We start from the raw sequence: 24,840 nt of genomic DNA on the forward strand, positions 1-24,840 counted from the left end.
ATTAGTTGCGCTGGTTTCTGTCTGGTCTCGTTACGAAATAAACTTTCTTTCAAATCTATTTGGCTTTTTTTCCTGCTGACGTTTCGTACGGCACGGCATGGCCAACTTTGATTACCATCCCGGCTGGCTGGCATTATCGATTGAAACTTGGCCCAAATTTTCCCAGCAAAAACTTCGTTCATCTTCTTTCCAGGTACCAACGAACTGTCCTCATCATGTGCTGTGTCATTATGATGTTTTAATATTGAGCGTCATTTCAGCAAGTGACGGGCCACAAAGCCCGAGTAGAGTGTGGTGTCAAAATAGAATAAGTTCGTCCCGTTTTCTAACAGATTTTTTCCCCAATTTTACGCTCTTAATTTATAAAATGATGAAAATGTGATTTCAGAGATACAGTATCTTCAGCGAAGTTGTTCAGAATGACAGGCGTCATCTTTTGAAAAAAAAATCAATGTGTTTAATCCCTCTCAAAGTGAGATAAGAACATTATTTTAGCTCAGGTTCAACATAGGAGCTAAGTAACTTCGACAAAGTTATTCAGAAAGTCAATTTTACAGAAGATTCCATTTCCGTAACTTAATTAGAATTCGACAGTCCCATGATAAAACTGGCCTAACTGCAAATGACAGTTTTTTTGTGTTTACTTTTTCTTTCACGATTCTCCCGATTGATTTTATATTTGACGCCTTACTCGTCGCAAAACTTTCAAGGTAAAACCACAAGCTACCGATTTGTATTGGAAATTTTCAAGAAATTGCAGTAACAGCTCCGTAATAAGCAAAAGAGAAATATAACAAAGAGAGAGCTCTCAGTTTGCAGTTGTCGTGGGACTGTCGAATTCATCATCAAAAGTGTTTTCTGAAAAGAGTCTCCAAAGTCTATTTTTTGTGAGAAAACTTTTACAGGGTGGACCTTTCAAGGTGGAAGCATCGGGCAACCCAATAACTTTTGAACCCGTTCCCGTTGCCACTGAAAACCCTCAATTAATTGATAAACAGCCTCTATACGACCAAAAAGTTACAGTTTGGTGTAGTGTTTGTGCAGATATGGTGATTGATCCCTTTTTGTTTCAAGACAATGATGGAATAACGAAAACTGTTAATGGCGATCGTTAACGAGCCATGATAATTGATTTTGTGATGCCTATTGTTCGTGAAAATGGTTCGAATGGCTACTGGTTCCAACAGGACGGTGCAACATGTCATACAGCTCAACTAACAATCAGTAAGTGACGGGAGCCCGGGTAGAGCGAGGTGTCAAATAAAAACCCAATTAGATGTAGTGATGTTTATATTTATCGATTATTCAATTTGCTATTGTTTTTTGTCGTTTCGACAGTTAAAAATCAAAAATCAAAATCGAAAATTAAAAAAAATTACTTTGACTTGAAATAAAAAACTAATCCCGCTATCACTGAAAGCACACTGCAATCCTAATAATATATAGAAATTTCGCGGTAATATCTGAACTAAAAACAATTAGTGACATTTTTTTCCTCTATCACAAAATGAATTCGATTTGATGATTGCTTTTTTTCCGAATCATGGCTTCTTTTTTCGCTTTCAAAAAATTACAAAACTCTTCTATTTATAGGCTTCGATACGCCAAAAAAAATCATTTATTGTGACACTTACTGTGGTAACGAAAATATATTGAAATCTAATCTGATACATCTGAAATGAACCATAGCATTTCGAATGTCAAGGACAAGAATATTTGAAAAGTACATATCTCTCCTGCAGACGAGTAATTCAACCAGCTCTTTTGAAGTAGTTTTATATGTATGTGGTCTCATCTGCACCTTCCTGCGCCTTTTTATGACAAACAAGTTATAAATTACGTGAAAAAAAACATGACTATCTTTCATTAAACTGGAACGATAAAGGTATAGTATATTCGGGAAAGTTATGTAATTTTTAATGACAAATAATTTTGTACAACATCAAAAACTCATGCACACACACACATCAAACAAACAAGCTCCAGATTTGGACCGAAAAGATGGATCTTACAAGGAATCATGCTCGGATGCACTCAGACTGAATGATGCGTATTTACTCACATAATAAACTTTCTACTGAACCAGTCCCTAGTTGGTAATAAAAAAATACTAAATAAAGAATATGCAGTACGAATAGATTCATTCCATCAAAAATGAATCATGGAAGTTTCCTTTGTGGTATCTTCTGCTCCATTGAAAATTGCTACGCATGTGCTTGAAAAAGACTATGCCTTCTTATGTGACTCTCAGTCACAAGAATTCCATGTAAATCTTTCTTGTGGCCTACGACAATCAGCTGACTATAGATCATAGCACATAGAATAAGCCGGAATAACAATTTAAAAAAAAAATGTTGGCATTCGTCCTCCGAACGGCGCTAGCGCGCTCACACGTTTTTTCCAGGAGACCCCATGCTTCGAAAGTCGTTGAAATATTATTTGGAACCACTGAAGTTCTGTCGCACCCGCCATATTCACCGGACATTGCCCCATCCGATAACGATTTGAACCGATCCATGGCGTATGGCTTACCAGAGCAATACTTTGAAAACTATGAAATCACCAAATATTTAATCGAATCATTCATAGAATCTAAAGAAAGAGAAAAATGTCCTAGACGTATGAATACCGAGGCTTTCAATAGAACAAATTTCAATGATATGGGAAATTTCAGTACGGGTTTGGTGTTTGTATTTTGCCTTACTCGTGTAGAAATACTGTGCAATGTTTGAAATTGAATTCTACTGATGTATGAACGATTTCTCTGCCACGGGCGAACGGTAACCTGGTTCCTGTCGCTAAGCTGTACACCGAAACCTCCATTTCCGAATTAAACGGGGGTTCGTAAATCGAGGTAGTTCCTGAAAAAAGTTTACGTTATTTGGAAAACGTTTTGTGTAATGAATGTGGAAACCCCCAATGATATGGCTATTTTCTGAACGGATGTGAAGAGTAGGTGCAAGAAAAAGTGGGGTCCAAGATGGCAACTTCCTTGAAATTCCTTGAAAACCCCTACAATTTGGGTATTTTCGGATCAGGTTTGATGAGTAGATGTCAGAAAACGATGTTTAAGGTGGCTCTGAATTCCAAGATGGCGACTTCCGGAGTCCTTGAATGCCATCACAATATGAGTATTTTGGAGTGGATTTGATGCACAGGTGCCTGGAAACAATGTTTAGAGTCGTTCCGATATCCAAGGTAACGACGGATATTGAATTTCGAAACAAGCTCAAACATTGTTTTCTGAAATCCAATCCGTTCCAAAAAATACCCATATTGTAAGGGTTTTCAAGGAATTTCCTTAAACCAGAAGTTGCCATCTTGGATTTTGGAATGATCCTAAAAATTTTTTCCGGCACCTAAACATCAAATCCGTCCCGAGAATATCCATATTTTAAGGGTTTTCAAGAAATAACCTGGATTTTGGAACAACTCCAAGCATTGTTTTCCGGCATCAAATCCGTTCCGAAAATACTCATATTGTAAGAGTTTTCAAGGGTTATCAATAAACCGGAAATAGCCATCTTGGATTTCCAAAATACCAAACAGCATTTTCCGGAACCGGGAGACGGGTACAGCATGACGGGTAAATCGATAGCTTTGACGCAGCCCATCTGGGTTCGATTCCCAAACCCTCTCTGGCCCGATGAGAAGCAAATGACCTTAAGGTACTCTTTAAACCAGTTCCAAAAATATTCATATCGTTGTAATTAACTTGGGTGCAAAATGCAAAACCCTTTTTTATGAGGTACACAGAAAGAAAAGATGAAACTTACACGACATGTAAACCAATAGTACTATTAAACAGACCTCAGTTGAAACGAAAATTTGATTTAAAACCAAGATTGATGTAAAATTACATTGAAATGCATTTACTTTTTCATTGAACAAGGCTGTATATTTACAAATCGCTTAGTTTTGTAATGTAACTTTCCATTCAATTACCTGCTCCAAATATGTGCATGAAAATAAATGTAAATTCACAAAATATTTTTATCTGTGTAGGTTCGTAAAAAAGTGGGTGGGTAATGTCAGAGACATAACAACGTGACGTAAATACTAATAAAACTAACACTTCACACACTTATCTTCACACTTCTAAACATCTAAAATTGTTCTCATAAGTTGATATATAAAAATTACAATAATCGTTCGATCAAGAGAAAGACAAATAAGCGTCATCAGTTTTTCTCTTTACTACTCGTTTATACCAAACGGCTTAGAAAACTAAAATTTTGAGTTATTTTCCTAAAAATTTTTATCATAAATTGTTGATCATATTTCTGATAGCATGGACTTTGGTTCGTAAAAAGAGTTACGTTACGAAAGCGTCAACGTAAGAAAAGTGTTCGTAAACTGAGGTTTGGGTATACGTGCGTTACCGTAAAGTGCAGCAGAAGCTAAAGGGAAAGACAGAAAGTAAAGCGATGCTAATGAAAACCATCTGCCAAAAATGAAGGGATCCGTATATTTGACCTACCCCATCAAGGAGGCAATTGATGACGTTCCAAATATTTCTCACATTGAATTACCGAGTTAGGTTATTCTGTGGCTAACGATCAACGAGAAGAGAATGTTCAAGCCAATATTTTTTTCTTTCGGAGCTTACTATAATTGACAGTAAGTTTCCGCCAGTTCAAGAAATATCACGCGAAGGAGAATTTCTGGTAGGATTTGGCATCATGCCTTAATATAAATTTTCTTCTAAGTTTTCGATTTGTCCTCATTCTGGAGCCGGACTTTCCTCGGGAAACAACACAACCAGATCTCAGCTTCCGGCGACCGAGGATAAGTGCTTTTCGGGAGTGGTGCGAAAAAAACAAATCCCCACAAACCGTTTCACCGGTGCTGCCAGTATAAAACTCCATTAAAAATTCATACGTCATTCAGACGACTGCTCTCTATATACTCTGTTCCTGGTCCTGGAGCCCAGCCCAGCCGGGGAGTGAAAGTCTTTTAAAATGTCAAAAAAGTTTAGCCCGCCAGAAACGTCATCCATCCGCCTCTCACACTCCTAGGCGTTTGGCAAGAACCATCAACAAAAATACCCACCCTCTTTTCAAAAAAGAAAAAAACGAAAGAAAAAGAAAGTAAAATCATGCTTTTCTACTTAAATAAAGTGGTTTCCGTGCACACCGAACCAGGAAAAGTGTCCTATTTTACATAAGGAAAACTCTTTTCCCAACAGCGCCTTTTCGAGTAAACGAGCCATGCTTAATATTTAATGGCAGTTCACGGCTTTCCGCAGGGCCGGGCCGGGTTGGGTTTGGTTCGGGAACTTCGTTTGGTAGCTGGTTGCCAACAACCACCACCGTTTAAACGATCGATTCATTTTAACTCCCCACCCGCTTCCAATTGCCAGCCAGCTCAAAAACCTAATCGGTTTCAGGTATGAAGCGAACCCCTTTTTTCGGTGTCAATTATCAACGAAGGTACTACACCCCAAATTGACCCCCCTCCCTTCGATTGCGAACCCGTATTAAGACCAGCCTTTGTTTCAACCGTATTAATAGCCCCCCTCTTCGGTGAATTGCAGGCGGGCTACGAAAAAAAAAGTTGCTTAAACATATTTGAATAATTCACTGGGGTGCGTTTGGAAAAACTCATTTTATTACAATGCAATGGAACGAGGAGCAAACTGCCGTGCTCTCGACAGTGAGAAAAAAAACCAACAACCAGCTAACAATAGAAGGGAGTGGTTCTCGGGCTGTGTCGGAAGAAAGAAGAAGAGGGACCCTCTGCTGGCGAGAGCACAAAGACGAACAGCAATCAGTCAAATTAAACTTGGGTTGGAAAGAAACGGAGTGGTTCTGTTCTGTTCTGTTCTTGACTAGCTTTGCGACGGTCTGATGAACTGAACAAAATCGAGACAAAAAAAAACATGGTTCCAACTCGGCAAACACGCACAAAACACACGTATTTTTTTTGGTTTCGTTTTGGGTACTAACATTGATCCCCGCTACCTTCACGCTTCACGACGACGGAACGATCCCGCGCCGTGCATTGGATGAATAAATTATGTCATTTTAACCTCGGCAGAAACTATTCTCAGCCTCAGCCGGAAATCGATACTCGTCGTAGTCTGATCGAAGCTTCAAGGGTTGGCGCCGAAGTAAGAAGTAATCTTAAAACGACTGAAAATTTCATGTTTTATTGCGCTAAAAATTCATCGTTTCGTTTAATTTGACCTAACCTACATTTGAATCGAACGATAGCTAAGAATATTCACGTTTGTTTGTATAAGGCTTTTCGATCTCCAGGCAGCCGGCTACCGAAAATTGGCTTTTAACTACTCTTCATAGCAGGGTTGCTAATTTTAAAACTATGTGATTACACTACTAGTTTCGTTTAATTTCATGTTAAACATTCATAGAAAAATAGCGTCTAACGTTGCACTTCTAAGTCAACTTTTAAAAAACACTATCAGTTCTTACGAATACAAGAAGAACCATAAATACCCTATAAGTCTGTCATATTCAATATACAGGCCATTGCAGTTACAATATAATAAAGGCTCAGATCAAAATAGGACTCCTGAAATATGGTATAAGGGACTAATTTGGAGGCCAACATGAAATTTTACTGAAAAATGACACTTTTATTATTATCTAAAAACCTGTTTTAATCCACCTAGTGTTGTAATGATGCCTTTCTCATATCAATCATATTATCATATATAATACTGTGGTATTCTTCAAAATAATTAAATTAAATTAATAACCGGAATCACTTTGTTTGGCCGTCTACTGACTAAAACTATCAATTGGAGAAGATTTGAGGTCGATTTAGAATTTAGTTTACGTTTTTTTGCCCTTTTCAGTGATGGTATAAAATTTTCAACACACTTTACCTTATATTTCCGAATCCGGATGAAATTCAGTAATTCCGTATGGGACCGCTGGACCTTTCATCTGAACCTAAGTTTGTGAAAATCGGTCGTGCCATCTATGAGAAAAGTTAGAAAACATATTTTTATTTTTTTTTTGCACATTTCACCCCATAACTTTGGAATCGGAAGTCAGATCCAAATGAAATTCAGGAATTTAGTATGGGACCTAAAGAGCTTTTATTTGAATTTAAGTTTGTGAAAATCGGTTAAGCCATCTCTGAGAAAAGTTAGTGCACTTATTTTCACAATTTTTTGTACATTTTACCCCATAATTCCGGAACCGGAAGTCAGATCCAAATGAAATTCAGGAATTTAGTATGGGACCTAAAGAGCTTTTATTTGAATTTAAGTTTGTGAAAATCGGTTAAGCCATCTCTGAGAAAAGTTAGTGCACTTATTTTCACAATTTTTTGTACATTTTACCCCATAATTCCGGAACCGGAAGTCAGATCCAAATGAAATTCTGGAATTTAGTATGGGACCTAAAGAGCTTTTATTTGAATTTAAGTTCGTGAAAATCGGTTTAGCCATCTCCGAGAAAAGTTAGTGCAAAAAAACGTTACATACACACATACGCACATACACACACATACACACACAGACATTTTGCGTACTCGACGAACTGAGTCGAATGGTATATGACACTCGGCCCTCCGGGCCTCGGTTCAAAAGTCGGTTTTCACAGTGATTGCATAACCTTTCTATATGAGATAGGCAAAAAGGGCGTATTCTCATGAAATATCAATTTTCTCAATTTAGACAAAAATATATATTTCGATAATGACTGCATTTAGGAAGCAGCTTCCTATGAGCTTTTCCATTGAACGTAGCTTGGAGAATAATGTTTCATTGCTCGAATACAATTATTCCTATAAAAACATCGTTTTACGAAAATTGTTAAAAAGTTTTTCCTTGGAAAACTTTTCTACTTTTCATCTCTCCAACTTTCTAAAACATTCAGTAGTTTCTTTGAAACTTTACGATTTTTGTGATATAAAATTTAATAATAAAAATCGTACGGTAAAATATATAAGGATTTTGGAAAATAAATTTTATTTTCGATTTCACGAAAAATCGGAAGATTTTTTTCAGTGTATATTTTTTTTAGAAAGTTCGATCGTAGTTCAATTTTTTGTAGTTATAATTGTTAATAAACAATGCGGCTAGAAACGCCCGTTTCCAAAATTAGTGTTGAGTGAAAAAAATGTCTATACCGGTGAATAATACTTCTTTTTCTATACCGATTACACATGTAAAGTCTCATGCATATCCAAGGTTGTCGTGCCAGAATTTTGCCATTTCTGGACAATTTGGTGTGGAATTGCGCTATGTGATAACAGAATTATTTTTTTTTTGACTCTTTGCATGTGATCCTTGAAAGTGATATTCTTATCGTTTTAAGGTAAATAAGTAGATTCAACACTCGATGTGTGATATAAGTTGTTGCAGTCAACCAAACGGCAATACTGGCAACCCCGCCATTATACTCTCGAGTGACAGTTATGCTGTCACTGTTTTGGCGCATGTGTTGCTGTCAGGAGATTGCCGCCAGTTCGGTTAGAATGAGATTCAGAACGGTTGTCTTACCGTACAGACAACCTTTACTTATTGTGTCTTGTGCAGTATGCTTTTATTAAGTATTAAAGTCTAGTAGTTCAGTTTTAAAATGTGTCTAATCATTACTTGTCTGTATGGACACGCAAATACTGTTCGATGCTGCCCAACCACACACACACACACACACACACACACAAGATACAACAAAAGTAAAATAAATTAACTAAACTCTAGCAAATCGGTAAACCTCCGCGGATTGCGATATTTTTTAATTTGAAATTGCTCAGCAATATGAATACTATAAAATGATACGAAATTGATAAATCATCTTCATTTTATGCAACAAGAATCTGAAGTTTATTTTAAATATAAAACAATCGTAATTGTTGTTGGAATTTAGCCACAATTCTATAGTTAGTTAGTTAGTTAGTTAGTGAGAGTGATTCAAATCGACAAGAACTCAGCCAATAGTCTTTCGTTCTTCAATCGAGCGATCATTTCAATGTTTAGCCTATTATTATTTATAAATAATTGTGCATTAAACATTTTCCGTGGTTTATTGGACCAAAATTTTGAATAATCAAAATTCAGACGATTCCTAATGATTCGTTGCTTGACCAGGTGCGTATTCAGAATTTTTTTTCCGGGGGTGTTTCAGAAGTCGTTTGTTGAAAATTATTCGAACCAACTTGAAAGAATATCGAAAACGTTACTACAGTTAAATGAGGAAAATAATTCTGTTTGTTTTGTTTCTGATGTTAGTTATATTTACTGCAAAATTTTCCCTGAACGGAAAATTATTCCTTATGCTACTTCTCTTACTTTTTGATACTGAAAATGAAACTGTTGGTGACAATCATCTTACGTAATCCCAAAAACGAACGCTAGCTAAGCTTTTCCACATAGTTGACACCTTCAGCTCCAATATTTTAACCCAAGTGAATTATTCTAATCCACATTTAGAGTAGCTCTATCTTCTATGGAACATTGCATCTATTTTTTCCTACCAAATATAGCAGCAATACATTGTGATATATCATACGCGTAAATTTTATACTTATTGCTTTTCGTGTATATTTAATTTATGAATAGTTCGAGCCAATTCAGTCTTGTTCAGTTTCATAATTAATTATTAATTCGCTGAATAGATAAAATATATTGTTTTGTCTCCATACTCTACATCACACACGAGGATATTTATCTCACTTATTACAAACTGGTACAATAAACTACTGAGGTATGTAATTTCTGAAAAGTGGCACAGTAGTTTTCGCTTGAAATTGTTCGAGAAAATTGCTATTTTTGCCTTACTCACATAGAAAGGCCTTGCAATTGAATTTTATCTCCATCCGATGCGCACTCAATTTTCTCAGAAATTTCTTAACCGATTTTCACAAACTAAGATGCAAATAAAAGGTCTTTAATTTTTTTAAAAAGCCCTCAAAAACTTAATCCAGATCCGACTTTTGGTTCCGGTATTACAACGCGATAAGTGAAAAAAAAAAATCAATTTCATGAGGATTTTTTCCTAAAGTGATGGCGAAACGAGATGCACATTTTTATCAAACTTACTGCTAAATTCATCTAGTTGGCAGATCTTGTTAGTTAGTGAAAACTACTTTGGGACTACTAGTCCCCGGTTTCCACTTCCGAACGTACCGGTAATAGTGAAGAAAAGCTCCAAAAACGGAACTCACTTCGATTTCTCAGCAACCGTTGGACCGATTTCCACAAATCATGATTCAAATTAAAGCTTTCAGTGTCTTAAAAGATACTGCGCAATTTCATCCAGATCCGATTTCCGGTTCCGAAATTATAGGGCGATGAGTGTCAAAACATTTGAACCGTCATTCAAAATGACGATGCAAAACTGGTATGCGTCGGTACGTGAGGTACGGAAGAAGAAAACACCACCGCTTTGCTTTGTTCCAATCGCAGCGTACTCTGTACAATTTCGTATAGCGTGCAGGGTTGCCACATTTTAATCTATATTTTTCAGATGAAAAATATGTAAATTTGTAAACTTGTTAGTGTTATTACAAAATCATGATAACGATGCTTTTCTATAAGGAGTGTATCGAAAATAAGTGTATCGAAATGATAAAAAACGATATTTTATTCAAACTAAAAATTGATCCTTTATTGTACGAGGTTAAACTTAAGCATAATGAAAACCGGATGAAATTTAAGTTATTCCTTCACGAATTTTCGAACTTTTGATCGAAGATTCTTCATCAAGTTCCGGACAAGGGTTGCATCGCATTTTTTGGACGCTTGAGCCCCAAGTTTTATGAACTCCTGCATGCTCCCAGCTGCCTTACCAGTCTTCTTGAAGACCCTCTTCACGATTGCCCAGTAACGTTCAATGGGCTGAAGGCAATTTGGTGGAATGAAATTTATACCCTTTTCCGCAAGCCAATTGAGGGTGGTTTTGGCATAGTGAGCCGACACTAAATCCGACCAAAACAGTGGAGGTGTACCATGCTTCTTATTCAAAAGCAGTAATCTCTTCTGGAGACACTCAGATTTCTGCATTAAGAGTTACGGTAGTATAAAAAATGGTTGACTTCAAACCACAGGAACATATTGCTTGCCATACTAGTACCTTTCGATCAAAATTTCCACCGAAATCGACCTGTCCCCATCACTCACATCCTCCCCAACGATGACAGTAAAGTATTTTGGACCTGGAAGGGTTTTTGTGTCCTCATCGTCCATCAAAACGCATGCATCCGGACACTGCAGAGACGCGAATACAATTTCCGGGCCCTTGTTGCTGCTCGCTTCTTCTGTTCTACACTTTGTTTCGAGATTTTCTGCTTCTTGTAGGTCTTCAGCTGACGCCTCTTGATACGCTGGATCATTCCGACAATCGTTCCTGCTTTTTTGGCCAAATCACTTATTTACACTGATTTGTTCTTCATGATTAGAGATACCACTTTCTGGTCCAGTTTCAGGTTGGAAGAACCGGGTTTTCTGCCTCTTCCTGGTAGCTCATCCAAAGAATAGTGTTCCCAAAACTTATTAATGATGGTTTCCACACTGGCATGATGAGTTCCAAACCGCTTCCGCCAATTTTCGCATAGTAATACTTAGCCATGTGTTCAGAACCTTAATTTTCACTTCCTTTTCAATGCGCGACATTTTGAAAACGCAGAATTTCAACCGCACAAACAAGTAAACAAACGAAAGCTGACAGCCAATCGCACAGCATGCTGTGATCTAAGCATAAAAACCCATCACAAATACATGCGAACAACACAAATGTATGTGGATAGCTTATTTTCGATACACGCCTTAAAAGTACACTTATAGTCTTTTTCATATAGAAAGTACATGCAATTACTTGAAAAATTTACTAGTGAAAATTGGTGGACGTAAAGATATGGTTCCGATTTGTTTCGGGTTTCTCCTTAAGGAAAAGTCTACGGCATTGAGGTTATGCCAATCTGGCACCACTGAAACACGATACTCGATTCCTCCAGCGATCCGAACCTAGTTGCAAAACTCCAACAAACAATCAAATTAATAGGATGCTTCTTCTTTTTCCTTTGCTTCCCCTTTATTCCAGCCAGAAGAGAAGAAAAAATGGGAAAGAAAACCACAGCACATGTGAACAATATCAAATCAATCAGCATAAATATTTCACAGTGGGTGACATAATTCGATTACCATGGCAACAGACAGACGCACACACGCAGTCTAGAAGCCATTACTCACTGCTGTCACATTGATTGCCTGCTTTGTGTGCGTGTACAGACGCGTCTTTACATGACTGCATGCATGTTTATTTATTTAATCGAAAAACTCCTACAATCAGCTATTTAGCTTTTATTTAATCACCGTATCACTTGATTATATCACGTTTAATCTCGGATTCCGGGTGGAAACTCCGACGACGACGACTGTCAAAAAAAACAGATACTCCGTGATAGCTGTTTACTGTCGAGTCTAACTTGCAGGGGCACAAAAGCAAGGTTATATTCCAGTAAATTGCTTGAATAAATGATGTAACAAACGCCCCCAGCCCAGTCCAGCGGAACGAACATCAGCGGGTTAAGATGTTGTGACAAACTTGCATCGATATAGTGCCGGTCCGCCGTGCCCGATGTGTAATCGGAACGAAGATTCCGTAGTAAAGAGGGGCTTTACTTATTCATCGAGCTTTTAGAGACTCCGTTAATACCCAGTTCGGTTTTGGATTGAATTGGATTGGTTGGCGTTTTTCTTCGGTTTGGCACTTACGGCAATGGCTTCCAGTTTCCCATGTGCGGAACACGGAACACGGTAGGCGGGGTCAGGCGCAATAGAACATTTATTTTACAACTCAATACGGGCCCGGTTAATGGTTGTGGGTTCCCCCCCTTTTGCGGAACTGAAACCGAACCGAACCAAACCGAAGAATGGAAGAGCAAATTGTCGATTTGTGTCGAGATTTTTATTCGTTTCCGTTGTCCGAACGGGTCGGTCGGTTGGTCGAGGTGTGACAAAGATTGTACTCCCACCTTGGTCCGTCCGTTCACGCCAAGGATTTAATGCGATTGGAATCGGATTTGTCAAATAAACAACTCAATTATGTTTTTTTTTCTACCGGCCCTGTCGGAGATGAAGTTTGCCTTAATTGACACTAGTTTCCAGTCTCCATCCAGAGCCTACTGACGTTCTGTCTGTCTGCCGATAGGGGACTGGGAAGACTAATAGTTTTCTGTTTCACGCCGAAGGGCAGCAGCAGTAAGCAAATAAAGCCATTCGAAATGTGATAAAAACGACCGGACACGGGGTATTGACAGGACTGCGAGAATAAGCGACATGAAGTCAAGCGCTGGACCGAGATAAATCATTCAGTGTGCGTTCCGACACGCTCGATTGCACCGGAATAGCTTTATTTTTTTAAGCTTAATGTTTGCTGGAAATAGGCGATGGCGAGACCGGCGAACCGTTTCCAGTTTCCCGAGCTTATAGCTAGCTAGACTTCTATGCATAATTTATTTCGCAACTCGACACACACACAATCGACTCATCGTCTGTCATCACTGAAAACTGCACACTGCACTCCGTCGATCGCGACCGGTGAATAATTGAAAATTGTAAAATTAATTTTCATCCAAGTTGGCGTCCGTCGAAGAAGAGTCGAGACGAGTTGGGGGTTCGGTCGGATGACAACCGAATTAGACTGCTGTCAGCGAGATAATTGCGGAAACCATTTTGAAATATCATTTCTCCAACCTCCACGTTGAACAACACGTATGTAGACTAATTAAATTTAAAACTAATTTAAAGCCTCTCGCTGTTTCGGCACTAACTAGCTAGTATGCGGCGTCAAAACATACACAACCAATTAGATCATTGTCTGACAGCTTCGCACCCATCTTTCGCCGCCTACTAGGAGAAATTTACATAATTTATAAAATTCATTAAACCTAATCCGAAACCCATAAATTACTATGATATGCAGAGAACTCCAGTCTGCTCATCTCTGGTTGGGGGTTTTTACCACTCGACTCAAAACATATGCCCTCTAATCTATCTACACCTTGCGCCTGTTTGCCGGCAAGCTGCCATCGGAGCGCTAAAACGGTACGCTAATTCTATCTTTTGTTTTATTAGAATTAACACTTGTTCAGCGGAGCGAGTTTTTGTGGTTTTTGAGGAGGTTTTAATTGACGTCAAATTGATATTTATGCTGTTGGTGCCACGTAGATTTGGAACAAGGGCTTTATTTCTTTCAAACGCTAGTTCAATTTCGTTGACAGGTCTTGCGGCTACACACTTAATACAATCTAATCCACTTCTGTGCGGCATATACTCGTTTACACCAAAACATCAGAGCTACAATAAAGACTTTACTCGAGAAAATTTGGATGAGTTGGAAGTCTCAGAAAATAAATAAAAACATATTAGCTACGTTTTATTTTCCAAAGTTGGTCAATTCAATCTCCTACCCTAGCCCGTACCTTGGACTTAACGCTACACATCACTTCCGTCGAATTCTTGTCGTTTAGGAAGACCTTCCCTGTATCCAGGAGATTGCCCTTCAAAATCGTCCATAATTCTTCTATTGAGCGAAGCCTGGGGCGATTTTAGCGGATTTGCCTCTTTCGGCACAATGACAAAATTGTTTTTCGTAATGGTACGATGCCAAATCCACCCAAAACAGAGTGTAACTTCAATATACCTGAAGAAGGGTAACAGGTGCTTCTGAAGGTATTCTTATTCATATATATGGCTACTGATGATGCCGGTTGTTATCTGTGGCTTGCTGATTTTACCGCACCGATAGATTGCCTCCACCAAAAATAGAGTGTCATCTACGTGGGACCGGAATTCTTCTTTCTTTATGTGACCAGTCGTTATGCACAGCTTGCTGAGCTTGTCACAGCCACGGATCGCTTGTCACACCAAATACTTCTGGGCGAATTTGTCACTCCTCTTCTTCCGGAACTTCTCCGAAGTATCTCGGCGAGACTCGGCGCTGGGAAACTCTAGGTCAGGGATCTACTTGAATATAGCTTAATATTGTGCTTGATATGATTATAGAGTGTTAATATAAAATGCACAAGCTTTAGTGATTTTATACTGTAAATATGCGTTTAGTGCTATTATCGAACAAGTATAGGGTTTTCCAAAAAGAGGTGTAATTTAAAATAGTCCGTAACATTGGTAGATGTCTTTTTTGAAGCTGTATATTTTATATTTGACAAGTATTAAACTCGGTGACTACGTCAACAAGCAAAATTGTCGCATTAATGTTTTTTCCACTCTCAACGTGTAACTGTTTAGTGCAGTTTAGGGTCCGGCGAGAGCATGGGGCCGTTTTTTAGAGGATGAGGCTGAAGCAAAATTGACAATTGATCCATAGATCTTCTGATTTATCACCTTACGATTTCTTCCTTTGGGGCAACGTGAAAGATAATCGTGAAACTGTTCAAAACAAAAACATTCGGCTCGAATAAGCTGCTCAAGAAACCTGCTCGAAAAAACTACTCGAAAAACTGCTCGAAAAAAGTGATTGAAAAGTTACTCAAAAGGAATACGAGTAAAACTTCCAAAGAACTGCTCGAAAAATCTAATCGTAAAAATTACTCGAAAAAACTGCTAAAAAAACTCAAACTGCTTGAAAAAAATCGTTAAAACTGCTCGAAAACTTTTTCAAGCAACCGCTAAAAAATACGCAAATAACCGTTGAAAAACCATCAATTGCTCAAAAAAAAAACATGGAATACTAAAAAAAACTGAGAAACTGTTCCAAAAAAGGCATGCGAAAAACTAAAAAAAATAGCTGTTTGAGGAACTGTTGGGAAATAATACACGAAAAACTGCTCGAGAACCCTATCCGTGCTTGAAAGAATTGCTGAAATAGCTGCTCGGCAAAATTTTTGGATAAACTGCTCAAATAATCTACTCGTAACAGCTACTCGGGGAAACTAATCGAAAATTGGCGCGAGTAAACTTCTTGAGAAATACTCGAACTGCTTGAAAATTGCCCGAAAGGTATACGACAATAAACTGTCCGAAGAAAACCTCCTCTAAGATACTGCTCGAAAAATATACACATTAAAACTACTCGAAAGAGCTGCTCGAGAAAACTGTTCAGGAATCTGCTTAAACAAACTTCCTAAAATGCAATAAATGCTAGAAAAACTTTAAAAATACACGAGAAGCAGATAAAAAAAAATTCTCGAAAAACTTATCGAAAAAAATGCTCGGGAATAATAAGCGGCAAACTACTCAAGTTATTTGCTCCAAAATTGCTCGAAAAACCTACTCGAATAAACTGTTACAAAACAGCTAATCGTGAGAAACTGCTCGAAAAAACTATTTGAAAAAATGGTTTTTTCGAGCAGTCCAGATATTTGCCCAAATACACAGTCAAAAAAATTAGCGAGACTATTCGAAAGAACTACTCCAAATATGCAAGTCTGCTCGAATTACTTGGAATGTTCGAAAAATGTACTAATTCAAACTACTCGAAAAGAGCTAGAGAAAACTTTGAGAGAATCTATTTTAAAAAATTCCTCTCAAAACTGCTCAAGCTAGTTGTAGAAGTTACTCAAAAAAGCTGCTCGAGGAACAACTCTGCTTGAAAAGTTGCTCCAAAGTTTGAGAAACTGCTTGAATACCAATCAAAAAACTGCTCAAAAACTACTCATAAAAGCTATTGAAAAAGCTGCTCGAGAAAGCTACTCAAAAAACAACTCAAAAAACTGTTCAAGAACTACTCGAAAAAACCTAAAAAAACTTATTGAACTGCTTGAAAAAAATCGCTCAATACTGCTCGAAAACATTTTTCAAGCAACCGTTAAAAAAATACGCAAATAATCGTTCAACTGCTTCAAAAAATACGTGGAAAACTAAAAAAACTTGAGAAACTGCTCGAAAATAGGTATGCAAAAACCTCTCGAAATACTAAAGAAATAACTGTTTGAGAAACTGTTGGGAAATAATACACGAAAAACTGCTCGAGAACCCTATCCGTGCTTGAAAGAATTGCTCAAATAACTGCTCGGCAAAATTTTTGGAAAAACTGCTCAAACAATCTACTCTTAACAGCTATTCGGGAAAACTAATCGAAAGTTGGCGCAAGTAAACTTCTTGAGAAATACGCGAGTCTACTCGAACTGCTTAAAAATTGCCCGAAAGGAATACGATAATAAACTGTTCGAAGAAAACCTCCTCTAAGAAACTGCTGAAAAAAATATACACATAAAAACTACGAAAAAAATCGCGAGACCACTCGAAAAAACTGCTCCAGCAATCAATTCGAAAAACTTACTTGGAAATATCAATCGGAAAATGGCATCAATAAACTGCTTAAGAAATACGCAAGTCTGCTCGAATTACTTGGAATGTTCCAAAAATGAACTCTTTCAAACTACTCGAAAAAGCTGCTAGGGAGAACTGTGTGAGAATCTATTTGAAAAAAATGCTCTCAAAACTGTTCAAGCTAGTTGTAAAAGTTACTCGAAAAAGCTGCACGATGAAACAACTCGATAAATTGCTTCAAAGACTGAGAAAAAAAAGGCTTGAAAAACCAATCAAAAAACTGCTCAAAAACTACTCATGAAAGCTATTGAAAAGCTGCTCGAGAAAACTGTGTGAGAAGCTATTTGTAAAAACATTGCTTTCAAAACTGCTCAAAGCAAAGCAAAGTCTTGGCATTACATTCCTTTTGTGAAATTTGGTCTTTCTGTTTCAACAGACTTCGCAGCCGATTCTTAGTGTACAGAATCATTGCATGGCTAGTACTATGGATCCTACTGACACTAAGAATCCTTCCAGGTCGGGATTCGAACATACGACAACTGGCTTGTAAGACCAGCGTCCAATACATTGAACCGCCAACTCGGAACCCTCAAGCTACATGTAAAAGCTACTCGAAAAAGTTGCTCAAGAAAACAACTCGAAAAATTGTTCCAAATACTCCTCAAGAAAACTGAGAAACTGCTTGGAAAAACTACTCAAAAAACTGTTCAAGAACTACTCATAAAAGCTACTCGAAAAAGCTGCTAGAGAAAACTGTGTGAGAATCTCTTTGAAAAAACATAGCTTTCAAAACTGCTCAAGCTAATTGTAAAAGCTACTCGAAAAAGTTGCTGGAGAAAACAACTCGAAAAATTGCTCCAAAGGCTGAGAAACTGCTTGAAAAACTGCTCAAGAAACTGCTAAAAAATTACTCATAAAAGCGACTCGAAAAGGCTGCTCGAAAAATACCCAAAAACAACACGAAAACTGCTCGAATAAAATCCTAGAAAACCTTCGGAAATAATGCACAAATGCTCAAAAATGTACAGAAAACTGCTCGATAAATCTGTTTGAGAAAAAAAAAATACGCGAAAAACTGTTCGAGAAATCTACTCGAATAAACTGCTCAAAAACAGATCAACAATTTTCTCGAAAAACTGCTTTAAAGATCTTGAAAATTTGTTCGAAAAATTCTCCTCGAGATACTTCTCGAAAAAGTTCGATCCAAAAATTCACTCGAAGGAAACTACTCGGAACACTGCTTGAAAAATTTACTCCAAAAACTACTCTAAAAACGATACTTTAAAACTTCTTGAATAATTGCTCAAAATTTAGCTTTTTTTCGTAAAACAGCTTGATAAATCTACTCAGGCAAACACTGCTCGGATAAACGGCTCAAAAAACAGTTCAAAACCTGCGTGAAAAACTGCTTGAAGTCTAAAAAAAACTACCCAAAAATAGTTCGAAAAATACACCGAAAATACTATTCGAAAAAAACTCGCTGTAAAAAATTTACTCAACGAAACTACTCGAAAAACTGCCCGAAAAAAACTTCTCGTAACAAACTGCTTGAAATTTTTTTCCAAAAGTCGTAAAATTGGATAAGCTGTAGATTGTACAGTTTTACTTATAAATTCACATCCCTATACAGAATATAAAGACGTAGTCCTACGTCAAAAAAAACTCTTTTTTTATGCGAAAAGTTTGAGTTTCCATTTGAATCCCAACCGAAGATGCATTCGATTTTCTCAGACTGATTTCTGATTCTTGATTTTCTTCTCTTCTTCCTCTTACAGACGCCAAACGGCGGAAGAACGCGAAGCGGAACGGCAAGCGGCGAACCGGTTGATGCTTTCGCTGCAGGCGGAAGCCCTGAGCAAGGGTTTCGGACAGCCAGCACCGACGGCGGGACCACCGGCCAGTGCCCCGGGAGCGCCCCTCGCCGCACTGCACGGTCTGCAGCCGTGGGCCGAAGCGCACACCGCCGGTTGCTGAAACGGCGAGATTAACGTGTAGTTTTCTAGCACCTAGCAAAACAGCAAAGTATTAGCAATTTATTACTAGTAATTGACAATTTCTTTGTGATACATTTATAGGGACCAGATGGCACCATCTGGGCGTAGTTTGTTATCCGGGAGTAGCGGCGAACTTTGTAAATATAGACAATGTAAAAATAAAAAGGCTAGGAGACTAGGCAGAACATTATTTTACTATGTAAGATATCATCTTTCTAACTTGGTTGGTTTGTAGATCGAACGAAATAGAGTTGAAGCACGTACTTTTGCAATTTAGTTCCGTTCGGAATTTGACTATCCGTAACTTGTACAGTAAGAGCTCAAATTCATCAACACATCTTTACATACATCAGTATTTCATTTTCTTATTTTATGAAATCAATCATACGAATCAGATATTTTCCCAGCAAAAGATCAATAGTAATAGAAAACAAAAACCACAAAAAATCTAGCTTTACGTAATGAAACCTGTAAATTAACACGATCAAGCGAAGGTGACAATTTTCTTCCTCCACACTAATAATTAAAAAAAAACACGTGCCGTGAATCAACCGGCAACACTCGTAAATTAAGGCATTAACAGTGAACCTAACACTCACTCAACTTTAGCAATTGATCCACAATGCATTTAAAATACCCCGGACACAATCAGCGTATGTAAATAGAATGCTGCGGCTTAGCCTTTCCGATCGATCGACGTGATGATGATGCAATGTGGCAGAGCGAGAAGTAGCAATTAATAAAGGAAAGGCTATCCTTTTTTCTTTCTTCTGATACTACGTTGATACTTAAGTGAGCGAAAGGAAAGGTCCCAAAAAAAAGAACACGCGGAATAATAAAAAAACAAGACACAATTTGAACTAAAGTTGTTTATGAGACGACTTTCATATCACGGCAGAAAATATCACGACTCATTTGATGTGCTCCGGGGAACCATGGGAGAATTTTTCGACCATGGTATGGCATTTCTTCGTTCGGTTAATCCACTCATCACGAGCCACGACGAATGACATATGGGTGTCACTCAATTAAAGCGGTCGCCACCCGTGCGTTTTGCGGAGATTTATGCGTTGTTTTTTTTTTCGTGTTTTGGCAAAAGATTGGTGATAAACCAGAGGGTTATGGGAAAAGTTTTTGGCGAAGCGAAGTTTTCTTCACGTTTCATCTTCGACTTGTCTTAGGTATAACAGTTAACTTTTGATTTGCTAGTGCAACTTAGCAGTTCAACTTCAATCGGAAAGGAAAATCTTAATCGGCGTCGTACACAAAAAGAATTTCGATGTTTCATGCTATTCTAGGACATCGCACATAAACAAGAGCTACATTTAGGAAATTTCCATCTTTAGTATTTCACCCCGATGTAACCGATGTCCGATTTAGTACATATTTTGCAAGATAACCCATTTCCAATAATGGAAAGGAGGTAAAGCGGGAAAATTTTGATTTAATGATTTTTTTCTATTTAAATGGAATATTTATTGCGTATAAAAATTTACACTGTCTTTAGTGACTTGTTAAGAACGATTTAAAAAAAAAAGTTTAATCAACCTAGTTTCTCATATAACTCATGTTTTTAAACACACTTCACCCTGTTGTTCCGAAACCGGGAGTCGTATCCGAACAAAAGAAGAATAACAATAGAAGTCTTCAAGGCCATCGAAACCTTTCATTTGTGTCCAAATGAGTGAAAATCGACTCATCCGTCTCTGAGATAAATGAAGATTGTTCAATTTTTGACCACTATTTCCGAATCCTCCGAAACCTGGAACTGGAAACCGACATAACTGAAATCGGTTCGTTTAACCAACAACAAACACAACCTCCAAATTGAAACAATTTTGAGCTGAATTTAGAAGAATCAACGCAATCATCATCACATTTCAATACCACTTTTTTAGAACGATTTAACTTTTGCCTCAAAATATGTCTCAGGTTCAGCGAGAACCTCTTCGTTCGTACGAAATTTCTTACCGGCGAGCATTTTTTTTCGGTCTGCGAACAGCCAGTAGTCACTGGGAGCTAAATCTGGCGAATACGGTGGATGTGGGAGCAATTCGAAGTTCAATTCATATAGCTTTGCCATTGTTTTGATTGACTTGTTACACGGTGCGTTGTCTTGATGAAACTATAATTTTTTTCTTTGTCATATGCGGTCGTTTCTTTGCAATTTTAGCCTTCAAACGCTCCAATAACGCTATATAATATTCACTGAATGAAATTCGGTAGAATTATAGGAGGTTATAAGACATTTCAGTTAAAGCTAAGGTAATGAAAATTCGATGAGCGGTCTCCGAGAAAATCAGGTGCACTTTTTTAGTTTATTTTGCACTTTTTTCCACGTAACTCAAGAACCGGAAATCGGATCTAGATGAAATTCAATTGCAGGCTAAGGGACTATAGGGAATGTCTTTAATTTGAATCTAAGTTGAAGAAAATCAGCGATCTCTGAGAAAATCGGATGCACCTGCGTTTCTTTGCACGTTTTACCCTGTTACCACCGAACCGGAAGCTCGAGTCAATAGGAACGTATGGAATCAAGAGACCTTGCATTTGAATCTAAGGTTGTGAAAATCGATTCAGCCATCTCCGAGAAAATCGAGTGCACATTTTTGTTACACACCCATCAAACGAAATCATCTTGACTGGATCCACTCTTGGGGATGACTTCCGTGCTGTAATGTCAATTGCTGCAGCTCTATCCGAAGTTGTAGCAGAATGCTAATCTTTCTCACGCAGTGATGTGACATTTTCTCCAGTGGTTCTAGCTTTCGAAGCTCTATTTCCAGAAGTAGTGCCGATTGGTTATTCTCTTCCACTTTCTTGTTAAGAGGCGGAATAAAAGAGCACTGGATGTCCTGGCTAGTTGACCTGAAACCATGGATCTAAATTTTATTAGTTCTCGAAGCTCCTGACCAGATTTTTCCATGTCCATCTATAAATATATATAGAAAAAAAATTTTATCGAGATAACTCGAAATTTTCTCAAACCTCATTTAATGCACTTTCATTGACTGTACTTGTCAGTAATTTCTAATGTTTTCGAAAGCTCTTTCAACACTTGTTCACAAGAACCAAAGACATCCTATTAACAAGATATACAGCTCTCACATTTCCCGAACAAATCGTTGGCAACATCCTTTTTTGCGAGCATGGCGCCCTCAGGTGAGTCCACATAGAAGTAGGGGAGAGAAATGTCAAATTCGTGCGCCCCAAAATAACAGCACTGCGCACCCATACAATTGACTTGATATCACAGACTAACAGACAGGACACTCAAATTAGATTCTTCAATCTTTTTAACGGTCATTTCGAATATTCCTTTAGTTTGGACAGTACTCGCATATGGCATGATGGCGCCACGTTACCCTATCAAAAACATTCTGTCTGTCATCTAGACTGTGTTTATTTTTTTCATTTACCAACAGAGTTGCCATTCATACAGAATTGCCTGTAATGAATTGATTTGTATACGTCCATGCGAATTTCATGCAGGATACAGATTTAATACATATTGCCAAAACTATATACAGAATTGTGCCTACTTCTCATCCTTCAACGCAATACAAAATCGAACCCGTTTTGTTACAATACTTACTTACTTCTGATCTGCCGCCACTTATTTTCGGGTAAAAATTGCTAACACAATCAAAAATAGTCTAGATGAACAACGTTGAGAAAAATAAATGGTTACCTTCCAACATCGCTAAAGAAGATAAATATATTATCAACGTAATCCAATAATTTATTGTGACGATTCATTTTCAAATATTTTGATGAAATCAGACATCCCTGCAAGCAGCTGATCGGTGTTGACAAACGAGGGGAAACCAACTAGTCAAAAAAAACTTTTACATAACACAAGGGGTGTACAGATAGTAAATAGTTCGCGCAGTACAATATAGGTGGAACTAGTGCATCATGAAAAAATATTTTTATAAGAATTTACTCATACTGTCATGTCTGTTAGTCTGTGATGATATGTTGAATGTGATGCCGTGCGATGGCGTTGCTGAACTGAAGATTGATTTCGCTCCAAGCTGACAGGGTGCAAGAACCCAGTTTCGAATAGAGATGAGCAAAACTATTTGTTTCAAGGAACCGCTAATAACTTAATGGTTCTACTAAAAGAACTAGTTCTGTTGAACCGTTCATTCGTTCTTCTGAAATTTTGTTTGCTACACCGAAAAAAATATGCGAGTCATGAATTATTTTTGGTATGTATTTGGATTAGTAATTATTCTCGTTTGTGTACTTTTTTAAAGATCGCGAATGTATGCAATGTATATTCCTAAAACCGTGTGACCGTGACCGACGAAAAATACGTAGTTAAAGTGTACATTCTCTCATAGAAATCAAGTCATATTATCTTCTTCGGCCATAACAAAAAAAAAGTTAGGAAACTTTTGTTCACTCGTTAATCGCATGAAAAACTTAGTACGTGCTGATTCGTTTTTTTTTCGCACCGAAAATCGCTGCCTAAGGGTGCTGCCAGAGAGAACTCGATTTGCGAAGTACCACGAGGCGTTTTGTTGCGATGAACTTTTACCAAATCGTCATTATTTTCATACTTCAGTGTCAGTGAGCTCAGCTCATCTGCTATTAGGGCAACCATTCGGCAAACATCGTAGTGTCAAGTAATGAACGGATGAGCGCTGAGCGCACGTCAAATATTAGAACCCACTTAGAGATGATTAGTTGTGTTGTGATTTGGTGTGTTTTCAAAGGTGAATGACACTCACCCTTACCCTGAATAGCGACGTATTGATTTTTCGATCGAATGTGGTTTGATCGAATCCTAGATACCTTTGACTTTGCTAGCGTTATTAGGAATACAAATGGAATACGATAGAAAAATCAATACTTTGTTATACAGAATAAGAGTGACTGTCTCGCTTGTATTTCCATTCACCAGAGTTGTCATGGGTGGCCGGTTCTGTTAGGGTGAGTGTGTTTGTTTAGATCAGCGATGAGTTTCATCTTTAGTATCATTTTACGGATTGCATCTTGAATCATGAGGTGAGCTGATGAATAGAAGAAAATGAGCCTCATGAGCGAGTTTTGACAGATCGCACGCGCGTCTTGACGCTTCGTGTGACGCTTGCACTCTGACAGCAACCTAAGTCTACAACTGATACATTAGTGACGGAATAGTAAAGATTTTTTGACGTAGTGGAATTAAATGAAATTTGACCCAGACGAAACGTGACTGGGAGCGGTAGAACAATCTTCATTTGTGTCTGTACTTATTCATTTGTGTATGTATATTCGACAAATATTATCACTCGCTTTTCTCGGAGATGGCTAAGTGGGTTATCATAAACTTAGACTTAGTCGATCCGACCAGAAACAGCTGAGTTATCGAGGTTGGAGTAAAGTCGTTTTGTAGTTTGTTTAAAAAATGGAAAAAAACAAAACACGGATAAAACATTGTTTTTTAATGGGTAAAAACACCGTGCAAGCGAAACAAGTCCATCAAAAGCAACGATTTGTCGGTGGTTCGCCGAGTTTAAACGTGGTCGTACCGACACAAATGACGCGGAACGCTCGGGTAGACCTGTGGAAGCCGTTACACCGGAAAATGTGAGTGAAGTGACAAAAATTATAATGAAAGATCGTAAAGTGAAGCTCCGTGAGATT

At 37.9% G+C, this 24,840-nt stretch overlaps 1 protein-coding gene across 1 annotated transcript in view; it reads left to right on the forward strand.

The window, feature by feature from the left end:
- Positions 1-20,028, forward strand: part of LOC131434304 (T-cell leukemia homeobox protein 3) — a 52,014-nt gene extending 31,986 nt beyond the window's left edge. The window contains exon 4 of the mRNA XM_058600973.1: positions 18,985-20,028. Within this exon, the coding sequence (XP_058456956.1) occupies positions 18,985-19,183 (199 nt within the window). The 3' untranslated portion in view covers positions 19,184-20,028. The remainder of the gene's footprint in view (positions 1-18,984) is intronic.
- The last annotated feature ends 4,812 nt before the right edge of the window (positions 20,029-24,840 follow it).

Source organism: Malaya genurostris, chromosome 1 (assembly GCF_030247185.1).
Source record: "Malaya genurostris strain Urasoe2022 chromosome 1, Malgen_1.1, whole genome shotgun sequence".
NCBI classification, from domain to species: domain Eukaryota; kingdom Metazoa; phylum Arthropoda; class Insecta; order Diptera; family Culicidae; genus Malaya; species Malaya genurostris.